The 19265-nt window shown below is 57.6% G+C and overlaps 2 protein-coding genes and 1 long non-coding RNA gene across 3 annotated transcripts; 1 reads left to right on the top strand and 2 right to left on the bottom strand.

Moving 5' to 3' along the window:
• Positions 1-197: 197 nt before the first annotated feature.
• FUOM (fucose mutarotase) lies at positions 198-4427 on the bottom strand. Its single transcript, XM_078076930.1, has 5 exons — positions 4196-4427; positions 3408-3467; positions 1797-1867; positions 1471-1569; positions 198-811 (listed from the first exon to the last, which is right to left on the bottom strand). Exons 1-5 carry the CDS (start codon positions 4278-4280, stop codon positions 734-736), a joined length of 393 nt encoding a protein of 130 aa, XP_077933056.1. The 5' UTR covers positions 4281-4427; the 3' UTR covers positions 198-733.
• Positions 4428-7018: 2591 nt separating this feature from the next.
• On the bottom strand, positions 7019-14858 carry ECHS1 (enoyl-CoA hydratase, short chain 1). The gene is made up of 8 exons (XM_036109621.2): positions 14706-14858; positions 13348-13545; positions 12662-12789; positions 11796-11895; positions 10328-10432; positions 9744-9863; positions 8393-8460; positions 7019-7509 (listed from the first exon to the last, which is right to left on the bottom strand). Exons 1-8 carry the CDS (start codon positions 14791-14793, stop codon positions 7444-7446), a joined length of 873 nt encoding a protein of 290 aa, XP_035965514.1. The 5' UTR covers positions 14794-14858; the 3' UTR covers positions 7019-7443.
• LOC118546719 (uncharacterized) lies at positions 13812-18046 on the top strand. The gene is made up of 3 exons (XR_004922730.2): positions 13812-14089; positions 16642-16708; positions 17464-18046. It is a non-coding gene; the product is annotated as an uncharacterized LOC118546719 (long non-coding RNA).
• The last annotated feature ends 1219 nt before the right edge of the window (positions 18047-19265 follow it).

Below are 19265 nucleotides of genomic sequence, written 5' to 3'. Positions count from 1 at the left end.
AGGGACTTGCTTCAGAGTCAGGCTACCCAAACCTTAGGCAGGAGGGAGGCCTTCCTTCCCCTGAGGATGCATGGGGTGGGCGGGGGGGAGGTGGTCTGAGGAGCCAATGGCCTCCCTTGTGTTGGGCACTAAACACAAGGGAGGCACGGGGGATGGGGCTGTTGTTGAAACCCCTGGACTGAACACTGACGAGTCACCACACTTCACACCATTGTCGTAATTTGGGTGAGTCCCAGTCCCAGTCAGCAGCCCCTCCCCCCACCTCCCAAGGACTGGCCTGGCCCCTGAGGTCCTCAGCTGGGTGCAGTCTGGGCTGAGCAGGGCAGGGCCAGTTCGTCCGTTGTCTGGCTCAGAGATCCAGATTCCTCTCTGGGCCCAAGGGTCTTCGCCAGGCCTAGAACAGTGCCCCAGGGGCTAGCACCCCCTTCTTGAGGATGAGATTTCCATAGAGGGCTGTCTCCCTGCATAAGGAGCTGAGCTGAGCACCAAGCTGGGATCCCTGCTCTGCCCCCCATCCCATCCACTTTCACCCCACCCACTAGACAAGTCCAGGGACTAGTCCTCAGGCAAATCCCTTGATAATCCTATTCCCAGTGGGGCCTCTAGTCTCAGTTGGGGCAGGGGCTGAGCAGAGGGTAGGGGGAGTGCCTCATATGACCCAGACCTAGCCAGACCTAGCCGAACCTACCCTGACTAGCAGGACCCTGCAGGACCCCGTGGACTCGGCCAGAACTCACCCAGTTGCTACAACAGCAAAAGCCTTTTTGGCCCGCGCATAAAACTCAAACCTCTCTATCTTCGCCAGGCTGCTCTGGAAGGCAAAATGTCATGGTTGAGGGACCTTGCTCAGAAACCCTCAGGGCCCAAGCAGGTGCCAGGGGCATGAGGAGACATGGCCACTCTGAGCTTCATGTCTCTGGCTCTCCTGGCTGAGGTCCCAAGGATGCTCAGCCTCTGAGCTGTGAGGACTGGACAGGCAGGGACATGGGGGGCTGTGGTGGCCAGCTGCCTGGGGCCCTTGTGTCTCCTGGAGTTGGCCTGAAGGCAGGAGGGCCCCTGCCTAGGATAGGAGTCCCAGGCAGCCTTTCCTCAGGTGGGTCCTGCCCAAGATGTGCCGGTGGGAGGTCCTGGGGGGACAGATTCATCCCCTCACAATGTGGGGGTGACACAGCATTAGGCCAGGCCTCTGACCACAAGACAGGGGCCAGGGGTGCCCCACTTGCCCCTGGCTCCACTCACACAGGCTGGGGTGGGTGAGGGGCCAGAGGCCACGACAGGGTCCCTGACCTGAGAGGTGGGAGGCCGGGGGCAGGGGACAGCCACAGCCCCAGGGTCACTCTTCTGTGGAGGGTGAGCAAGTGGGCCACAACTGTAGGGTGGATTTGGGGCCCCTGTCTTTTACTCCTCCCCGGCCTCCAAGGAGGTGCAGAGGGTCCCTGAGTGCTTCCCTGGTGGGGGCCGCAGCCTCACCGTGCAGCCAGCCTCAGACAGGATGGACTGGTAGCTCCTCCACACTGGAGTCTGAAGGCCTGTCTTCCTGTCGCTGGGCACCAGCTCCATGACAGCAGCCTAGGGACAGAGGGGGTCGGCTTGTGCGCTATCCGTCCAGCTGCCGTGGGCACTTCCAGCCCCCACACTGGGTGCCAGTTTAGGGGTCCTCTGATCAGGCTCAGGGCCCTTTGGGGATACATGTCCTCCCCCCCCACCCTTCAAGGCAAGTGGGTCCTCTGAGGTCTGACAAAGAAGAAAGCAAGGACCAGAGCAGGGACGGGGGCAGTGTGGCGCCAGGCACTCGCCGGGCTCTCCACGGAGGTGTCCCGCGGCAGCACCCTCACCACGGCCTCCAGGAGCGGGGGGGTGCCCAGGCCTGGGGCAGGGGCCGGCCTCAGACTGCAGCCCTCTGCCACCCAGCCACCGAATGTGCCACCTGCCCTCTGGGCCTTTTACCCTGGGCTCACGAAGCCGGCCAGCAGGGATGGTGTTGGGCCTGGGACAGCCACGGATGCAGGCCCCTGCTGCCTGCCTGGTGACACTTATTGGGGTCACGCTGGCTTCTGCCTGCCACAGCACCTGTGACCATCCTGGCTCTGGGCTCACCCTGCCCTTCAGTCTGCACTACACAGGTTATTGGTGGTGACCTCAAACACTCATCCACCAGAGGGGCACCTGGGCCACCTCCCTGACCCCAGTTCCCCCAGACGACCCCTGGGTTGCCACCTTTATCCTGTGGTGAGGACAGTGGGGTCTGGGAAGAGGCTGTTCTGCCCCAGGCTGTCCCGAAACCTGCGCACGGGTCTCCAAGGTCCCTGCTCTCCTGTGAAGCTGGTTGTACAAAATGGGGAAATACGGAGCTGGTGACAAGAAAGAATCGGCTGTAATCTTATTAGCCTGCAGGTGGGAAACCCTGCTATCCCGGGTGCATTTTCTTTCACCTTTTTCTCTGCTTTTCTCTGTGGTTAGATTTGTCTGCATACCTGGCTCTGACCCCTAACTGCTTGTTTCCACTAACTCGCAGGGCGTGCGGGTCACTCGGAAGCTTGGCCACTCCTTATCTTCCAGCATTCTGGCCTTTCCCGTGGCTCACCTTGTCCCATTCTCCTTGAGGGGGAGAGCATGTTGGTCATCTGGCCCACAGTGTAAACTGAGGCATGGCTGGCTCATGTCCCTCAGCAGAGGGTGGAAGACAAGGCCACTGGGCCCAGAGCCAGCAGCCCACTGGACAGGCCTCAGACCACTGGCCTGCTCTGTCCAGAGGGGCTGGTTTACCCTACACTTCACATCTTTATGCCTCAGTGGCCTCAATTTTGCAGGGAGAGTTGTGTCCCCTCTCAGAGCATTGCTAAGGGTGGGGAGACAGTCAGGCCCAGGCTGAGCCCACTGCCAGCCCAGGCAGGATAGGACAGGGGGACGCTGGTGTCCTCACACCCGCCACCCCCTTACTCTTGGTACTAACTCTGCTACTACCATCACCTCGGGGACCTGACTCCAGGCCCCTCCCAGCCAAGCCTGTGGCCCACCCCTGAGGGTCAGAGGGTCTCAGAGACAGAGCATGGGGGCACCTGGAGCCCGTGTCAGGTCACCGGTAGTGGGATTTCTATAGCAGAGTAAAAGCTGAACACGGACCTGGGCTGTGGGGGGGCAGGGGTGCACCAGCGCTCAGCCAGCCAACAAGGCATTGGGCCTCAGTTTCCCCACTGGCAAGAAGTTACCGAGAGGTATCTGAGATGGAGCAGGAGGCCCAGGGTCACGTCTGGGGCCTTGGGGTGGAAAAGGGTCTCTGCGGGTCCTGGCACTGGGATTTCCTGGGTCACTGGGGGGTGCTGGGGAATAAGTGGGGATGGGGCAGAGCCGCAGCACTTTGCGGCCTACCCACCCTAACCCCACTCTGCCGGAGGCGGCCTGCTCACCGTCAGCGCGGATCTCCTCCGGGCCACACGGGGAGGTGGGGAAGTTCACGTCTGCAAAAACTGAACAGCCATCCAACCCGGTTAAACATCCCCCGGTGGGTCCGCGGGTCCGCGCAGCCCACCTTCCCACCGGGTGGGTCACCTGTCCGACGGCAGGCCACGCCCACTGCCCTCCCCGACCCGTCGACCCCTCTCGTCAGAGGTGGGGGCGGCGAGAGGAAGTTTCCAAGTGCAGGAGGAGCTGCAGGGGCTACGAGGGCGGGGTTTGGACCCCCCCCCCCCCCCCCGCCGCCTCCATCCCCTAGGGGCGCCACCGCCCCCAGCCCGCCCCGGCGTCCGGCCGCGCAGCCCCCGCCCCAGGTCCACGGCTCCAGGAAAAGACAAACCGCCCCAAAGAAAGCGGTGTGGCCCCTCGTGGGCCGTCTGGGAGGGGGTCTGGAGAATGAGCGGCACACTGGTCCCGGGGCCCCCAGAAAGCCGGGCTGGGGGAGGGGCCGGACCTGCCGACACAGCCCCGCCTGGACCAAGGGCCACCGTCCTCATGACCGCCTGGGGGCGACCAAGTCTGGGCAGGGGCTTGGGCCACCAACCGGGCCTGTTTCCTAAAGAATGTGGGGTTGCGGGGGTGTCCTACTGGGAAGTGGGACGGGGCGGCCAAAGCAATGCCTCCACCCCAGGACCCGGCTCTTCCCGGGCCTGGGGAGTGGTCGCCTCCCGGCCGGGGGCACAGCCTGGGTCAGGACCCCTGCGGGGCCTGGGGTGGCGGGGGCCCTGTCCCCGCCCCTCACCGATCTCGTCTCCGTGCCCCATCCGCGCCAGGGCGTAGAGCAGCTCAGGGGACAGCAGCGCCGGGACGCCCTTTAGCACCACCATGACCGCGCGGCCTGCAGTGGAGGGGCGTGGCCTCGGCGGAAGGGGCGGGGCAGGAGTGGGGGCACGACCGGGCGATGGGGAGGGTCCCCCCGCGGCGCCCCGAAGGGCTGGACGCACGGAGGACTGCGGCGTGCGCGTGCTGCCGGGGGCGGGGGCGACACCCGGCCCAGCCCCGCAGCGTGTTCCGGGGCCTCGCGTCCCTCGCCGGACCCCAGGCCCGAGCTTCCCGCTGCCGCCCCTCGCGGCCTCCCCATCCCCCTTCCGTTCCGCTCCCCAGGCCTTGCTGACCCCCACCCCCACCCCCACCCCAGCCCGCTGGGTCCCTGGGAGGGCGGGTGGCCAGAGCCGTACGACTTCTTCAACCAACATTCTTCACAAGGGCGCCCACGGGCCTGCCCTGGAGGGGACCCTACAGGGGACCCTAGAGGGCAGGCAGGAGCGGCCTCCGGGCCAAGCTGGTGTGCTGGGAGCACCTTATTGGGGGGTCCCCACCTTGTCTCCCAGGCGTCAACCTGCTGACACCCCTCAGGTACCTGATGGGGTGCAGTGTCCCATCCCAGGACAGCAGTGACCCGACCTCTTCTTACCCAGGGTCCCAGCTGCTGGTCCTCCTCAGGACTGGACCTTCCCGCCCCCACCCCACCAAGATGGGGTGTCCAGGCTGGGAGGGGTGGGGAATGGATCCACACCTCATCCCCTTGAACAGAGGGAGCACCTTGCCTTCAGCCGGCCAGAGTCCCCTGCCTGCTTGACCCTTGTCCCTGGAGACCTGGGATCTGGGATGCTGGGACCACGAACCATACTGTGCTTTCCTGTTCAGGGTGCCACCACCTCCCTGCTGGAAGATACCCCCCCCACCGAAGTGCACCCCACAGCCTCTGTGTCCAGGGCTGGGTCAGGATGGTGGTTCCAGGGCCCAATCCTGGTTGAACGTGTAGCAGAACTGTTTTCCAAAAACGGTGGCAACACTCCATCTGCCATCCCGCAGTGCCATGGGCACACCTCCACTGAGAGCTGGGGCCGTGTCCATAGAGCAAGACTGATGGGGTGAGGGATGGGAGCTGCATGGCAGCCAGCAGGGCCTCACCCCCTCACGTGGGGCCATCAGCTAACCTGTAGGTGCTCTGTTGCATGCCCAGCGCCAAGGGCCAGCTGGGTCCTCATGGTGCCCAGCGCCCACCTGGAGAGAAGCCCATGTCCTGACCTCACCTCAGAGGGTCTGAGGTTTTGAGGCTGGGGCCCCACCCTGGGACAGCAACAGCCCCCTTCACCCATGTAGCCCTCCCAAGCAGTAGAACGGTCTCTGACCCATGCTCAGGACTTTTACTCAATGGCCTGGAGAGATGGAGGGTCTAGAGCACCGTGCCTAGCTGACCCACGAATTCAGTGGCAGATGTTTGGTGGGGCAGAGGTGGCTTCCTGTAACTGGGGTCCCTTGGTCACCCAGTGCCCTGTGAGGTGTGATCTGGGGGACGCAGCTGGCCCACCAGTCTGAAGCCAGCAGAGGAAGCTTGCTGTGGAAATTCTGTCTCCCACAGCAAATGGCACTCAGTGTTACGGCCCCGAACACAGTTCTGCTGGGCACCAGGATGCCTTGGAGACCATGCATTCCAGGGCCTCCCATAGTTCTGATCCAGGTCTGGGCATGTGCATTTAAGCAAGCACCCTAGGGATTTGGATGCAAGCAGTCCTAACACCAATCTTGCAGACTGACAAGCACCAGAAGAGGGGCCCTGTCGACTGCTGCTGATGGGGCAGAGTGGGCAGGTCCCCACCGCAGGCTCAGTTCTCGAAATCTTACAGGCATGCTTGCACCGCAGTGCAAGGATTCACGCACAGAATGGTCACTGCAGTGTTATCCATGACAGTCCTGATAACAAGAAACTGGAGCCTAAACATCCAACACCATGGGTAAGTAAGCGACATTCCTGTATCATCACGTATTTCAGGGCCATCGAGCAGAACACTCACAGGAATAATACCGAGCAATGAGAAGCAAGCAAGCTTGAGGACCTGCTATAACCTGATGGAGCTCGGAAATGCTGAATTCACAGATACAGAAGGAAGGTAGCCGAGACGGCGCCGGGGGGAGGGGGGGGGGGACGACGACGAGGGTTAGCATTTGTCGGGGACAGTCTCTGTTTGGGAGGACAAAGCAGCGCGGAGATGGGACGGTGGGGACGGCTGCAAACTGTCACTATGCTCAGTGCCTCTGAGCTGCAGACTTAAAAATGGTTGAGATGGTAAGCTTTATGTTTCCTAGACTTTACCACAATTTAAACAGAAGAGGGTGCGCCTGTGGGACCGGTCAGTGCGCTGTGCCGAAGTGTGGATGCACAATTCCATTTTTATAAGAAAACTGCTATCCCCGTGTCTGCACACGTGTTCACAGAAGCATCTAGAAAGCTACATACCTGTTAACAGTGGTTACCCTGGGAGTGTGCCAGGTGACTTCTCTTCTGTTTGACTGAGGTCACACACAATGACAAAACAAGCCTGAAGAGTGACATGGCACTTGCCTCCAGAGAGGCACAATGGGATTCCCATCTGCCGCGTAGTCGGGAGCACCCGCCCTCTGAGTGGTCACGCTCACGGCCGTGAGACTGCACAGCGGCCCAGCAGGGGACTTGCTTCCACCCGAACGCAGCTCACTGTACAAAGTGAGTGCTTGCCATCCAAGTATCTCTCAGTTCCTGAAATCGAGTAAAAACTTAAACACATCACCAAAGGCTCATGAGCAGAATTTTAAAAAAGATTTTTATTGATTTGAGAGAGCGCGAGCGAGCACACGCACACAAGTGGGGGAGGGGCTGAAGGAGAGGGAATCTGAAGAAGACTCCCCGCTGAGCACAGAGCCCGATGTGGGGCTTCATCCGCTGACCTGAGCCGACAGTCAGTCACTTACCCGACTGTGCCACCCAGGCTCCCCTCATAATTTGTAAGAAGAATATGGTCAGTCAAGAGTGTGAACATGCTCCAGATACGGATTCTCATGGCCGCTGGGTGAAGACTGCCTACCACACAGGAGCGAGAGCCCCAAGCATCAGAGATAAACTGTGTGTCATCGACACAGCCCTTTATAAAAGAAGGATTTACTTGCTTCTAAGACAGTCAGACTCTAATTTGTCTTTAAGTAGAGGGTTCTAGGCAGAGGTGGAGGCGCTCACTGGTCTTTGAAGCTGGCCTTTCTCTTTTCCACAAACGCAGTCATCCCTTCTTTCCGGTCTTCCTGTGGGAAAGGGAAAACAGGCAGGGATGGACGTTCACGTTTTCCTACGGAGTCAAGGCGTGGGGCTCTGCGTGTCCCTGTGGTTTGCTCACAGTCTGCGGGTTCCTCTGAAACTGGGATTTCCAGAGTGGAGGAGCTCAGGGAGGGAGGGTCCTGCATCAGGACTACCTGGAAACCTGGGAATGGCCTGGATTCCCTGACCACTTAGGGTTGGCCTGGAAATGGCATTTTTATATGCCACCCCCCCCAAGCCCCTAGGTGTGATCATTCAGGAACCACTAATTTTTGTGTCAAATAAACTCTCACCCACAGAGAACGTCAGATGCACCTGTTTGGGTCATTCACTCACTCAATCACCTGCGTGTGCGCACAGGTACACACGCACACCTTCACTTCCTCAAGAGCCAAAGTCATTTCTAATCTCTCTTTCATAAAACACCTATACATGACTTTCCAATACTGAGAGATGGGTTTTAATGACTTACAAGAAGGACTCCCTTTCAGTGACTGTCAAATCCTAGAAAACATTGATCTGAAGCTTCAGACTGCAGTATTAGAATACATTCGAACTCCATTCCAAGTAACTGGAACGATGTAGAAAATTATGGGCAGATGCATTGCATTTAAATACAGGAGCTTGCTGTTTAAAGGTGTGATTCATCAGACCTTTTGTAATAGGAAGTCACCCTTCACACTTATGAACTTCTACACACTGTACTCATTTGCAAAAATCATGCTCGTGGACAGGACACATCGGATCCAGCTATAGGGAAAGCGAACAGTTTGACCAAAGAGAAATGGTATTTAATGAAAAAACCTACAAGGAAATTCCCAGTGATTTCTACGGCTGGACCATGTGTGTCTCCACTGAATGTTTACTCACGGTAGCGAAAGTTGAATAGAAGAGCTTCTTCTCCAGCTTGTTTCCCTCTGTTAATGTCATTTCAAAAGCTGAAAAAGAGAACCCTGAAGTTACGAACTCATGTGTTAGATGTGGGAACATGCAACTTGTTTTATGGTGATAAGAAACACTCCCCGCTGACCCACATCAGAACTACATATATTTTATTACTTTCTATTTTCTTTAAAGATCTTATTCCGGGAGAGAGAGAGAGAACACGTGTGTGCACAAGCAGGGGGAGGGCTGAGAGAGAGGGAGTCACAAGCAGACACCCTGCTGAGTGCAGAGCCAGACATGGAGCTCAATCCCACAACCCTGAGACCACCACCTGAGTCAAAACCAAGAGCAGGATGCTCCACGGACTGAGCTACCCAGGCACCCCAGAATTAAATATGTTTTAAAAAGCATAAAAATTAAGGATGAAAACCTGAAAAAGGAACACTGTGCCAGAACAGAGTCCCAGGTGGTAAGAATACCACTGCCCTGGGCCGTCCTTCCAGCCAAGCTGAAGTGTCTTCCCTGGGTGAGCAGCTGGGGTGACGGCAGGTGCCTCTGACTGTGGCCTCACTGGCCCTCTGCACGAACAGCAGTGTCCACCTCTTAAGCGAGTGCTACCTGCTCATCCTTGTGGCCGCGTCACAAACATCAGCTCAGCCAACTAAGGCCGGCAGCAGCCCGGGGGGCTTGACCGCCTGCCTGCAGAAGAGCACACAGACCCGGCGCAGCTCAGCTATCCTGGGCTCACCCTGACCCTTCTCAACAGGCAGCACTGGGCAGTATTACCCCAGTGCTGAGCACAACGCACTACATTAGGACTCAAGAAATACTCAGGAGGGCTCGGAGCTGCTTTGCCTGTAGAGAGGACGGAGAGTCCAGAGCAACCAGGAACAGCGTGAACTCTGTCTCCGGTTCATGCAGGTGTCCTGTGAGCCCGTGCGGCCACCAGGCTGCAGGCACAACTGCTGGCTGAGGAGAGGAGCATCTTCCACCAGGTTCCGGGAGGTGAGCTGGGTTTCTCAGGAGCAGACTGGCTTTGCTTAAGGGACCGTGCTGCCCTTCCCGGCCATTCCCCTGCACCCCAGTGCCTGTCACTCTTGTCCCTCAGGATGGCTCCTTTCTTGAGTCCTGATACCAAGGACAACTCAGAACATTTCAGGAGAATCTGTGAGCCAGCAGCCAAAGACTGGAACTCTACAAAGAGCCAGGATCCCAATGTTAAGAATCCTCCCAATTTCTGTCCAGGGTGGCTTAAAATGCATCATTTAGAACCACGGCTCCTGACCGCTCCTGTGCCAACCGGCCCTCAGAAATCTCCTCCCGGCAGAACCCCTACCTGCGTTCACGGATTCTTTGGCCATTGCTGCTACGATTTTAGAATTGCTGGCAATTTTCTCTGCACACTGGATGGCTTCTTCGACCAGTCTCTCCACAGGAAAAATTTTGCTTACGAGACCTAAAGCACAAACAGGTAAACAGCAAGCAGCACTGGCTGCGCTCCTCTGAGTCACAAGGCCACCCCTAGAGCTGGGGTATTCTGGGGGCCACAAGGCTGCGGGGATGCAGGCTCCACACCGTCCTTGAGGTGGGGCCACAAGGCTCTTACAGACACACCAAGAGGGAGGAAGAGTGGGTCACCTGGGGCGGGAAAAGGGTGTGCCTGCGAGGGTCTCGGAGATCCCCCACTGCTGACGTTGGGCTTGGGAAAAAAGATGGCTTTGACTCTTGAAGCTGATGTATACTTCAGTTACTCTCTTGTATGTGTGGCATTCCAAATAAAAGCAGTTGTCCCCTGGGTTCTCAGGACACCCGAAGTCAACGTGCTGATCACCCATGGGCACACCTGGATGCAGCCCCCTTCTCCCCATCTCCACTCAGCTCCCCATGAGGGTGGCTCCGTGGGGCAGCCCTGGCCCACACCTGCTTGCTTGGCGTCCTGGGCAGAGATCCGGTCACCAGTGAGAATCATCTCCATGGCCAGTGACTTTCCAACAGCGCGGGTCAGTCTCTGGGTGCCCCCTGCACCTGCAGGGGCAGAGAGCTACTGGTCATAGTTGGTTCATGGCCAGTGCATGCCCAGATGCCACAGACATACTTCCAGCAAGTTCCGAGGGATGAAGATGGGGCCCCTTGGGTGGGACAGGTGGGCAGAAGGGAGGTAACCCAAGAACAGGAGAGGCTCCTTTCCATATTCGGGCCCCACGCCTGGCACATCAGGTCCCCTGCAGCTCAGACCCTGGCCCAGCTCAACCTGGAGGGCAGCTGGGGTGGCCTCCGATTGTGGCCTGCTCCCCTCAGGGTCTGAAGCGAGAGCAAGGGCTCGGCCTCCCAGGCCGCTCTGAGTGTGGTCTTCTGTCCCAGTGCTGGCCTCCACATGCCCTGCTCATCCTCCTGCTCACCTGATGCTCTACAGCTGAACCAAGAGTGGTCTGCCCTGCCGTCCGCCCCACAGTGAACCCCGGCCCCCGCCGTCTGCCTCACAGTGAATCCCGGGACCCGCCGTCCACCCCACAGTGAACGTCCGCCCCACAGTGAACCCCGGCCCCCGCCGTCCGCCCCACAGTGAACCCCAGGTCCCGCCGTCGCCCCACAGTGAACCCCAGGCCCTGCCATCCGCCCCACAGTGAACGTCCACCCCACAGTGAACCCCAGGCCCCGCCGTCCGCCCCACAGTGAACCCCGGGCTGCCAGGGTGAGCCAAGGGGACCACCTGATGGGAGACACCCACAATCCAACAGACTCAGGTGCTGCCTCAATTAAGCAGAGGCCTTGGGCGCTGGGATGGAAAGAGCCCAGCAGACAGCAGAGGTCATATAGGGCTTTGCTCGCCCTCAGCTGACCCCAGACACCCTCTCCTGACCTGACAGCTGCTCAGATGCCCTCGGCTCCAGGCTCTACATGCAGGGCAGAGACTTGTGGGGCCATAAGCCTGGAGGTCTCATCAGGTGGCCCCCCGGGGCACAGAGGAGTCACTGTTTGCCCACGGCTCCCGTCACCCTCCACGTGGGGGATGACTCCCCGCTCTGCTGAACTCAGGGTCACAAGCAGGAATCACTGCAGTTATAGTGTGGTATGTGGCCAGCATTTCCTAAGAGCGTCTGACAAAGGCTCCGGCTGTCATCAGAGGAGCCTGCATAGACCCGAGGCCCCCAGGGCCACTCTCTGAGTGCCGCTGTGCCCCTGGGGCTTAGTGTGCTGGTCAGCAGAGGGAGCAATGGGCATAGCCAGGTGGCCGCCGGCCAGGACTCATACCACAGCCGGGGTCCCTCGTCAGATGTAAGCTACATACTTTTGTCTATTACTGGAAAAGCCGATAAGCTCCTGAGATGTGGGCAGATTCCAGAGAATTACCTAGAGAGTTTAAGCTAGAGATATCATCACTCTTTACCTGGGATGGTTCCCAGTAGGATTTCCGGCTGTGCAAACTGGGCTTTTTCTCCAGCATAAATAATGTCACACATCATAGCGAGTTCGCAGCCGCCACCAAGCTGCAAAACACGAGGCGCCGCCAGGGGACCCAGTCAGAAATTTACTCCATTTGCTTATTTACATTTCCCGTCAAAATGAACACGGTCCAGGGTGTAGCAAAGACTAACAGAGATGCAAAGTTTTAAGTTAGGTACAATTGGCTGATGCTGGCGACCTCCGAGAAGGACCCTACAGCAAACTCTTTCAGCTCTGGGGTCCCACAGTCTCTGCTCTGCCATGGGGGCTCGAGAGCAGCCAGAGAGAGTTTGTGAACCAGCAGGCTGGATTGTGGTCCCAATGAAGCTGACTGGCTGACCTCGCCTTACCCACAGGGAGCTTTATTACATGATCACGAGCTGAGCTGCCCACACGCTTCACTACCATCGGCCCCAGTGCCTCTGAGTGTCCTTGTGCCCAGAGACCCAGACACCACACAGAGGACACTGAGCTCTCGAGGGTGGCAGAAGAGGTCAGCCTGCAGGTGCAGAGCAGGCTGGAGCCACTGAAACCACACAGAAAAGCCAATGTGTGGCCTACGGCCTAGCAGAGGGGAGACGTTCCCAGGAGTCACCGGGACCGCCAGGAGGGCTGAGAATGGGAGAGCCGGCAGCGGAACACCCGCTAACGAAAGCTGGTGCCACAGCGCCTCCTCTCTGCACGTCCTGGATCTGTGGTGTTACTCGGCAGGAATGGTGTGACTGTAACTAAACTCCAGCCTTTTCAAAATAAAAATAGGTTATCCGATGCCTCCCAGTGCGCTGAGAAGAGACTTGGTCTGACACTCACAGCGTAGCCATTGACAGCAGCTATGATCGGCTTCTTGGCCTGGGCAAGTCGGTCCCAGTGGCTCAAGTACTTCCCGGAGTAACAGTCCTGGAATGTTTGGTTCTGCATCTCCTTGATATCAGCTCCAGCTGGGGGTGGAAACGAGTCCCAGTTACTAGAGAGCAGAGACCCCACTATTGCTGCACCCCCAAACCAGCAGGGAGCTACGAGTGTGCACTGTGTGTAGGCACCGGGGGCTGCTGGGAATGGGTGACACAGGGCCCCATGCTTAAGGGGCCCGTGAGGTGCTGGCCACCTGGGCAGAGTCGGGCAGCAGGGACAGTGGTGACGTGCCATGCTATGTGTTGATGGAGGTGACGTGGAGGGAAACAGATGCAAGCCGGATTGGGAAGGCTGGGCTTATTCATCAGTCACTTAACCCCTTGACACACACAAAACCTAACTGTCAAGGACCCGAATCACTTTGAATAATCTTATTTTGCTGGCAAAGCACGTGTGAACGTTAAACAGGCAGAGTGGCTCTCTGAGAAGTACCTGTGTCTTTTTACGCTAGGTTTAAGTAAACCCCAAGTTGTCCTAACTTTTCTGATGCTACCACGCAGGTGTAAGTCTGTTCACAATGCCACATGCCGCAGTCAGACCGCCCCTCGCACACCTGGGCGACCGCTGCCATGCTGCCCACACACCTGCAAAGGCCTTCTCCCCACCAGTGACAACAATGGCCCCCACAGCCGGATCCTCCTCGAAGGCCTCCAGGGCCTGGTTGAGCTCCGTGATCAGGCCATTGCAGAGTGCGTTGAGTGCTTTGGGGCGGTTCAGTTGGATGAAGCCCACGTTGCTGTTCTTCCCCTTCTTTTCTGCGATTATGTACTGAAAGTCAGCACCTGGGGGAAGAAGGGATTTCCATTCGTGTAGGCATCAGACCCGTCATCGGCAGAGTGACCCCGACATGTCCGCTGCCCAGACCTCAGGCAGCAGCACACCGCTCTCAGCCTCATGATGGCCTTTGCACCACTCTCTACCTTCCCGGAACCTGCACTACAGACACCCTGTGATTCAGCAGAAACAAGGGATGGGTAAATAGGCTCCTTCCACAAACGCCAGCTGGATGAGGGAGCAAAGCTGAGTGTGCACAGAACAGAGCGGGAGGCATACCAGGGAACGGTGACGGCCACGGGCCGGAGGGGCAGGCTGCTGACCCGGGGGGCGGGGTCAGTATGGCCTGGAGAGGGAAAGAGTAACCTCAGAAGCCGTAGGTCTGTGTGTCTGCGAGCACCCTGGGGGTTTGCTGGGAGTAACACAGGCGAAATGCTTAGCAGCAGGTGTCTGCAGCCCAGGAAACGACTGCTGCTTGCAGGTCAGGACCCGAAGAAGCGGTCAGCAAACGGACCTTAGGGTAAAATCAACATGCTCTGGTAGCTGGGGCAGGTAAGTGGATACCCGGGTGCGGGAAGAGGATGCGGGACTCCGCCCCCCAGCTCAGGGAGGGACAGGCCCAGAGTTCCTCAGGAGCGCTGCGGCCCTGAGGCCCGGAGCTGAGCGGAGGACAGGCCCGGCCGGCTGGGCAGGCAGAGTCTGAAAAACAGACTGGGGAAAAGCAGTGGATGTGGGCAGGCCTGCGCAGGAGGCACTCTGCCAACGCCAGAGGCCCCGCTGCACATTCTCTGGAAGTCCTGTAAACCCCGCAGAATTTCACCGCCAGCAACCGCACCGAAACGGCCACAGGTCTCAGCACTTAGTCATGAGTCCCCCCAGCTGAGCGGCTAACCCCAGAGATCGCAAACCGAGCGAGCCCAGCCGGACAGCAGGGGGGCCGGGCCGGGCCCCGGGTGCACAGGGAGGGCTGGGAGGGCTGACGGGATCCGGGGTGGAGGGGGTGGGGTCCGGGGTGAGGCACGGGGGTTCCAGCGGCGGCCAGGGTCAGGCCCCGGAGTGAGGTCCGGGGGTCAGGCTGGTGGAGGGGGTCAGGCCCCGGAGTGAGGTCCGGGAGTCCCGGGTGCGGCCGCGGTGCCGGACTCCCACGCGCCCTAAGTCCCGTACTCACCCGAGACGAAGGGGCGCAAGGCCGCGCAGCCGGGCCGGGGGCGCAGCGGGCAGCGGACCCGGGACAGCATGGCGCGTAGGGCAGCCATGGCGCTGTGGGGACGGCTCGCCCCGCCCCGCGGAGCCGCCCCCGGCTACGCCAGTCAGGGCCCGGCCGGCCTCCCGTCCGGCGTCGCGAGACGGCGCAGGCATCGCGAGACCAGCGGGCCCCGGGAGGGGGCGTGGCGAGGTGGGGGCGGGGCCAAGGGTCCGGGAGCCGAAGGAGGCTTGCAGGCCGCGGCGGGCTGAGGGGCAGGGCGGGAGCGGGGCTCGGAGGGTCGGCCTTGTGGCGTGCCCCTAGCCCTATGCCGGCCGTCGATGACCCTGAGCCGTGGGGCAGCAGCCTGGAAGACCGCGGAGGGCAGCCCCGCCGCGTCCGGCCGCGCCTCGGCCCGGCGGCCTCTTACCGCCCGCAGAGACCCCCGGGCCTGCCGGCACCTCCTCTTGACCTTTGGCCTTCGACCCTTGCCCCCACGTCCAGGGCTCGTTCCCCTACTTCCGGGACGAGCCCTGGGGGCAGGAGGCCAGGCTCCGGGCTGGACCCGAGGGCGCCGCTCGCGGAACCCGGAGCCCCGACGCCCCCCCACTCCCAGGGACGCGCTTCCCGCCTATCAGCCCGCCCGCTGCGGGGCAGGCACCCCCGCGAAGTCAGCGGAAACCGGGTTTGCAGGGTGCAAACGAGTCCCGGCAGAAGGAAGCGCGTAGACACGGAAAATAGAGTGGCAGCAAGGGGCGCCTGGGTGGCTCCGTCAGTTAAGCGTCTGCCTTTGGCCGGGGTCCTGGTTCCCGGGGTTCTGGGATCGAGTCCCACCTCGGGCTCCCTGCTCAGTGGAGAGTCTGCCTCTCCCACTCCCCCTGCTGGTGCTCTCGCTCTCACTCACTCTGTCAAATATCTTTTAAAAAAAAAGTGGCAGCAAGATTATGTAGTTTATTAAAGTAAGATTTAATTTTTAACAATGACATTTTAAATGTATTTAAATTTTTTTGGTTATAACACGTAGGTGTTCAGACATGTATTACCAGGCCTCCGTTTGAATTCTTGTTCAGGTTCTGCAAATAGCGGAGACAAAAGACAGATAAATGAAAAGTAAAACTGACGTTTTTCAAATAAATAATAAAATTCAAACCAGAATTGAATACTCAGCAAAGTTTATTTCAAGGCTGAGGGTAGAATAAAGACATTTTCATGCAAACAGATTACCAACCCGGTGCCAAAGGAGACTGTGTCAGCGTGGGCTACACCCCTGTGACAGGCACACAAAATGAAATGGTTCCAGCATGAAAGAAGTTTTTCTAAGCCCCCAGGGCTGGTGTCGAGGAGAGCAGCTGTTGTCCTCCATAAAATTAGGGACAAAAGAACAAGTGACAAAAAACAAAAACAAAAAATGTATTTGTATTAACCTTCAAAATAAAAGTCACTTATTTTACCAGCAAAAATGGGTTTATTTGGGAATAGCAGAGAATTGCAATTAGGGACATGCAAGCTATAGAAAAACCATGTGCCAGTCCAACAAAGGAGAGGAACTTCATTTTACGGAGAAGGAGGACATTGGCACGGATTGCCTTGAACTAAAGTCGGTTGGAGAGAAGCAAGAGCTCCAGGTGAAGAGGGCTTCTTGGCTGAGGTGCAGGGGTGGGCCATTTTTTGTGGAGGCTGTATGTTCACCTCTTGGGTTCACCACCTGTCGGGGCCTGTAGTTGACTCTCCTGTTGAGGATTGTTTTGTTGGGGTCTGTAATTCACAATTCTTGCTGTAATCAATACCATGGAGTGGTATGGCTCCCCCTTCTGGCTCCTGACTCCATTTTGGTGAGGTTTCCCTTTATTTTTTTTCATATATATGTATATGTATATGTAAATTGGACCTCAGCAAAATTAAAAACTTTTGTGTTTCAAAGGACACCATGAAGAAAGTGAAAGGACAACCCACAGAATGAGAGAAAATTTTTGCAAATCATATATCTGGTAAGGGTCTTCTTTCTAGAATATATAAAGAACATGTTCAACTTCATAACAAAAAGACAAACCATTACAAAATGGGCAAAGGAGGGGTGCCTGGCTGGCTCAGTTGGAAGGATATGAGTTTGAGCCCTATGTTGGGTGTAGAGATTACTAAAATAAATGAACTTTTAAAAAAATGGGCAAAGGATTGGACAGAAATTTCTCCAATAAAGATATACAAACGGCCAAAGCACACACACAAAGGTGCTCAATATCATTAGTCACTAGGGAAATGCAAATCAGAACCACGATGAGATACCACTTCCTACATCCTAGAATGGCTATGACCAAAACGACTGGTAAGTATTGGAGAGTATCGGAATACCTTCACTAGGGCCCACTGCTGGTGGCCACTGGCAGACTATAAAGGGACAGGATAGCTGAAAACATGACACGGTAATTTCAAGGGTGATAGAGTCAGTTGATGGGGCGAGGACAGTGACAATGCAACCTGAAAATGGGGCTGCAGCCTTGAGGTAGTGCTGGCCACCTGGAGAGAGGGCGTGTCTAGCCAGTTGGTCTGCCCAGAGTGGCCAAGGCCCGTGCCAGGAGGCCTCCTTCACCCAAGGACGAGCATGCAGATTTGTCCCTCACAGTCCCACAGTCAGGTCCGTGAAGGTGGCACAGTGCTGCCTTGTGAGGGCAGTGGGCGTGTCCCTCGAGACTCTAACAAGCTCCAAACAGGCCACAATAACCCACTGTTCTCGCCCTGCTTACAGGTGCTGCTTGCCACAAGAAACTAAGGTACAGCCAGAAGCCACAAGCTCCAAACAAGCCCCAGTGACCCAGTTCTGGACCAGTTTGATTCAGTTCAGACACTGTGCTAACCCTCCAGATGACCTCAGGACATTACCGTATCACTGTAATAACAAAAAACACCTAGGGGCCCTGGGTGGCTCAGTCGGTGATCAGGTCATGATCTCAGGGTCCTGGGATCGAGTCCCGTGTTGGGCTTTCTGCTCAGCGGGGAATCTGCTTCTCCCTCTGCCTCTGCCTGCCATTCTGCCCCTCTCTCTCTCATCAAATAAATAAAATCTTAAAAAAAACCCAAACACCTACTAGTGCCCTGACAGATCCAGTTGCGCCCATTTAAGGGAAAAAAAGAGGTGGCAGTCTGATTCCAAGAAAGCCCCCTTCCTCTTCCCTAAAACACCCCTAGTCAGCTTGCTTACCAGCCCTTTAATTACCCTAACCCCGTATAACCCTCACCATGAGACCTAATCAGGAAGAAGATGCCTTTAGAGCATGAACTTCCCTTCTCCATTCTCTGGTTATTGAATAAATTACCAGCTTGCTATCAAATATGGTTTGGTTATTTGGCAAACAGTCTTGAGTAGGAAAAGAACTGGCCACTTTGGTAACAGGTGGGCTGCTCGGGCTCCACCACCATCTTGATTTCAGGGGTCACTTCAGGGCCCTCACCATGGGCATACCTGTGAGAAACCCAGAGGCCGGCAGCCACTTTGCCGAGTCTGGGACCTCAGAGAATCTTTAATCTGTGGGCTGACGTGTCCCCCAGTAGTAGACCAGACGCAGCCCAGTGACCCTGCTGAGTTGAACCCTGGGGAACCAGATGGCATGTAGGGGAACCTCTGAGAAGGAAGGGCCCTGAACCAGCAGCTTTGCTTCAGGTGCCATAGTGGGTGGGGGGTAAAGTTTCCCCCAAAGAGAGAGCTGCTCTTCCCAGCAAACAGGTGACACTAGGGGCAGGGTGGCTGCACCCCAAACATATGTTTCATTGGACTCGGTCAGATTGCCTGAGATGTCAGGTTGAGTGACAAGGCCAGGGGTCAGGCGGTCAGCTCTGTGAACCGGTCCTAGGCCCAGTGCGGCAGCCCACTTCTGGGTCCCCATGACTTCCGGTTTCCTCCCAGGGCTTTGTGTCCCCATGTGGGGGCTGTGAAGCGGTTAGGTGCATGCCTTTGGACTCAAGGTGTACCTTGTGGGACCAGCACGGTCTGACGAGTCTTGTCATCCATGTGCTTTCCCTGAGCGACTGTGACACAAGCCCCAGGCAGGGGGTGGGGGGGGCGGTGCACAAGCCAGCCGTCAAGGACCCTGTCCGGGACCTGGGATGGGGTGCAGAGGGAGGAGTGTGTGTGTGGGGTGTGGGGGTCCCAGGGCCACCCGCCCAGCAAGCGGTTGCACAAAAGCTGCTCCCCACTGTTGCAGTCCCCAGGACAGCAGGTCGCTCCTGGCAGTCACTCACGGGCACCTTGACCTGCTTGGTTGCCTATATGACCAGCCACAGAAACTGTTCAGTATCAGGAGAGGGGTCAGCCTGTGGTCTGGGCACTCTGTAAGAATTTTCAGACACCACTTCTTGCCTGCCTATGGCAACACATCTCCCAACATCATTCTTTTAAAGTGCACGCATCCCTTGGATGTACGTTTCATTGAGAATCACATATTTATATATATTTATATGTCCATTTTCTGAATTCCATGAGGGCTGGGATTTGTCTCTTATTCCGGGATGAGTCCTCAGCACCTTGAATTATTAGAAGCTCTTAGATTACAG

The sequence above is a fragment of the Halichoerus grypus genome, chromosome 7 (assembly GCF_964656455.1).
Source record: "Halichoerus grypus chromosome 7, mHalGry1.hap1.1, whole genome shotgun sequence".
NCBI lineage: Eukaryota > Metazoa > Chordata > Mammalia > Carnivora > Phocidae > Halichoerus > Halichoerus grypus.
This window is presented reverse-complemented; position numbering and strand designations above follow the sequence as displayed.

Excerpts from the sequence above, each read along its gene's own strand:
- FUOM (XM_078076930.1), bottom strand. The coding sequence starts at position 4,280 with ATGGTGGTGCTAAAGGGCGTCCCGGCGCTGCTGTCCCCTGAGCTGCTC. Across the intron at positions 3,468-4,195 it reads GGGGCACGGAGACGAGATCG|TTTTTGCAGACGTGAACTTC; the intron begins GTGAGGGGCGGG and ends ATGGCTGTTCAG. Across the intron at positions 812-1,470 it reads TGTCTGAGGCTGGCTGCACG|AGCAGCCTGGCGAAGATAGA; the intron begins GTGAGGCTGCGG and ends TTTGCCTTCCAG.
- ECHS1 (XM_036109621.2), bottom strand. The coding sequence starts at position 14,793 with ATGGCTGCCCTACGCGCCATGCTGTCCCGGGTCCGCTGCCCGCTGCGC. Across the intron at positions 13,546-14,705 it reads CTTGCGCCCCTTCGTCTCGG|GTGCTGACTTTCAGTACATA; the intron begins GTGAGTACGGGA and ends TTCTTCCCCCAG. Across the intron at positions 10,433-11,795 it reads CCTACTGGGAACCATCCCAG|GTGCAGGGGGCACCCAGAGA; the intron begins GTAAAGAGTGAT and ends CTGCCCCTGCAG.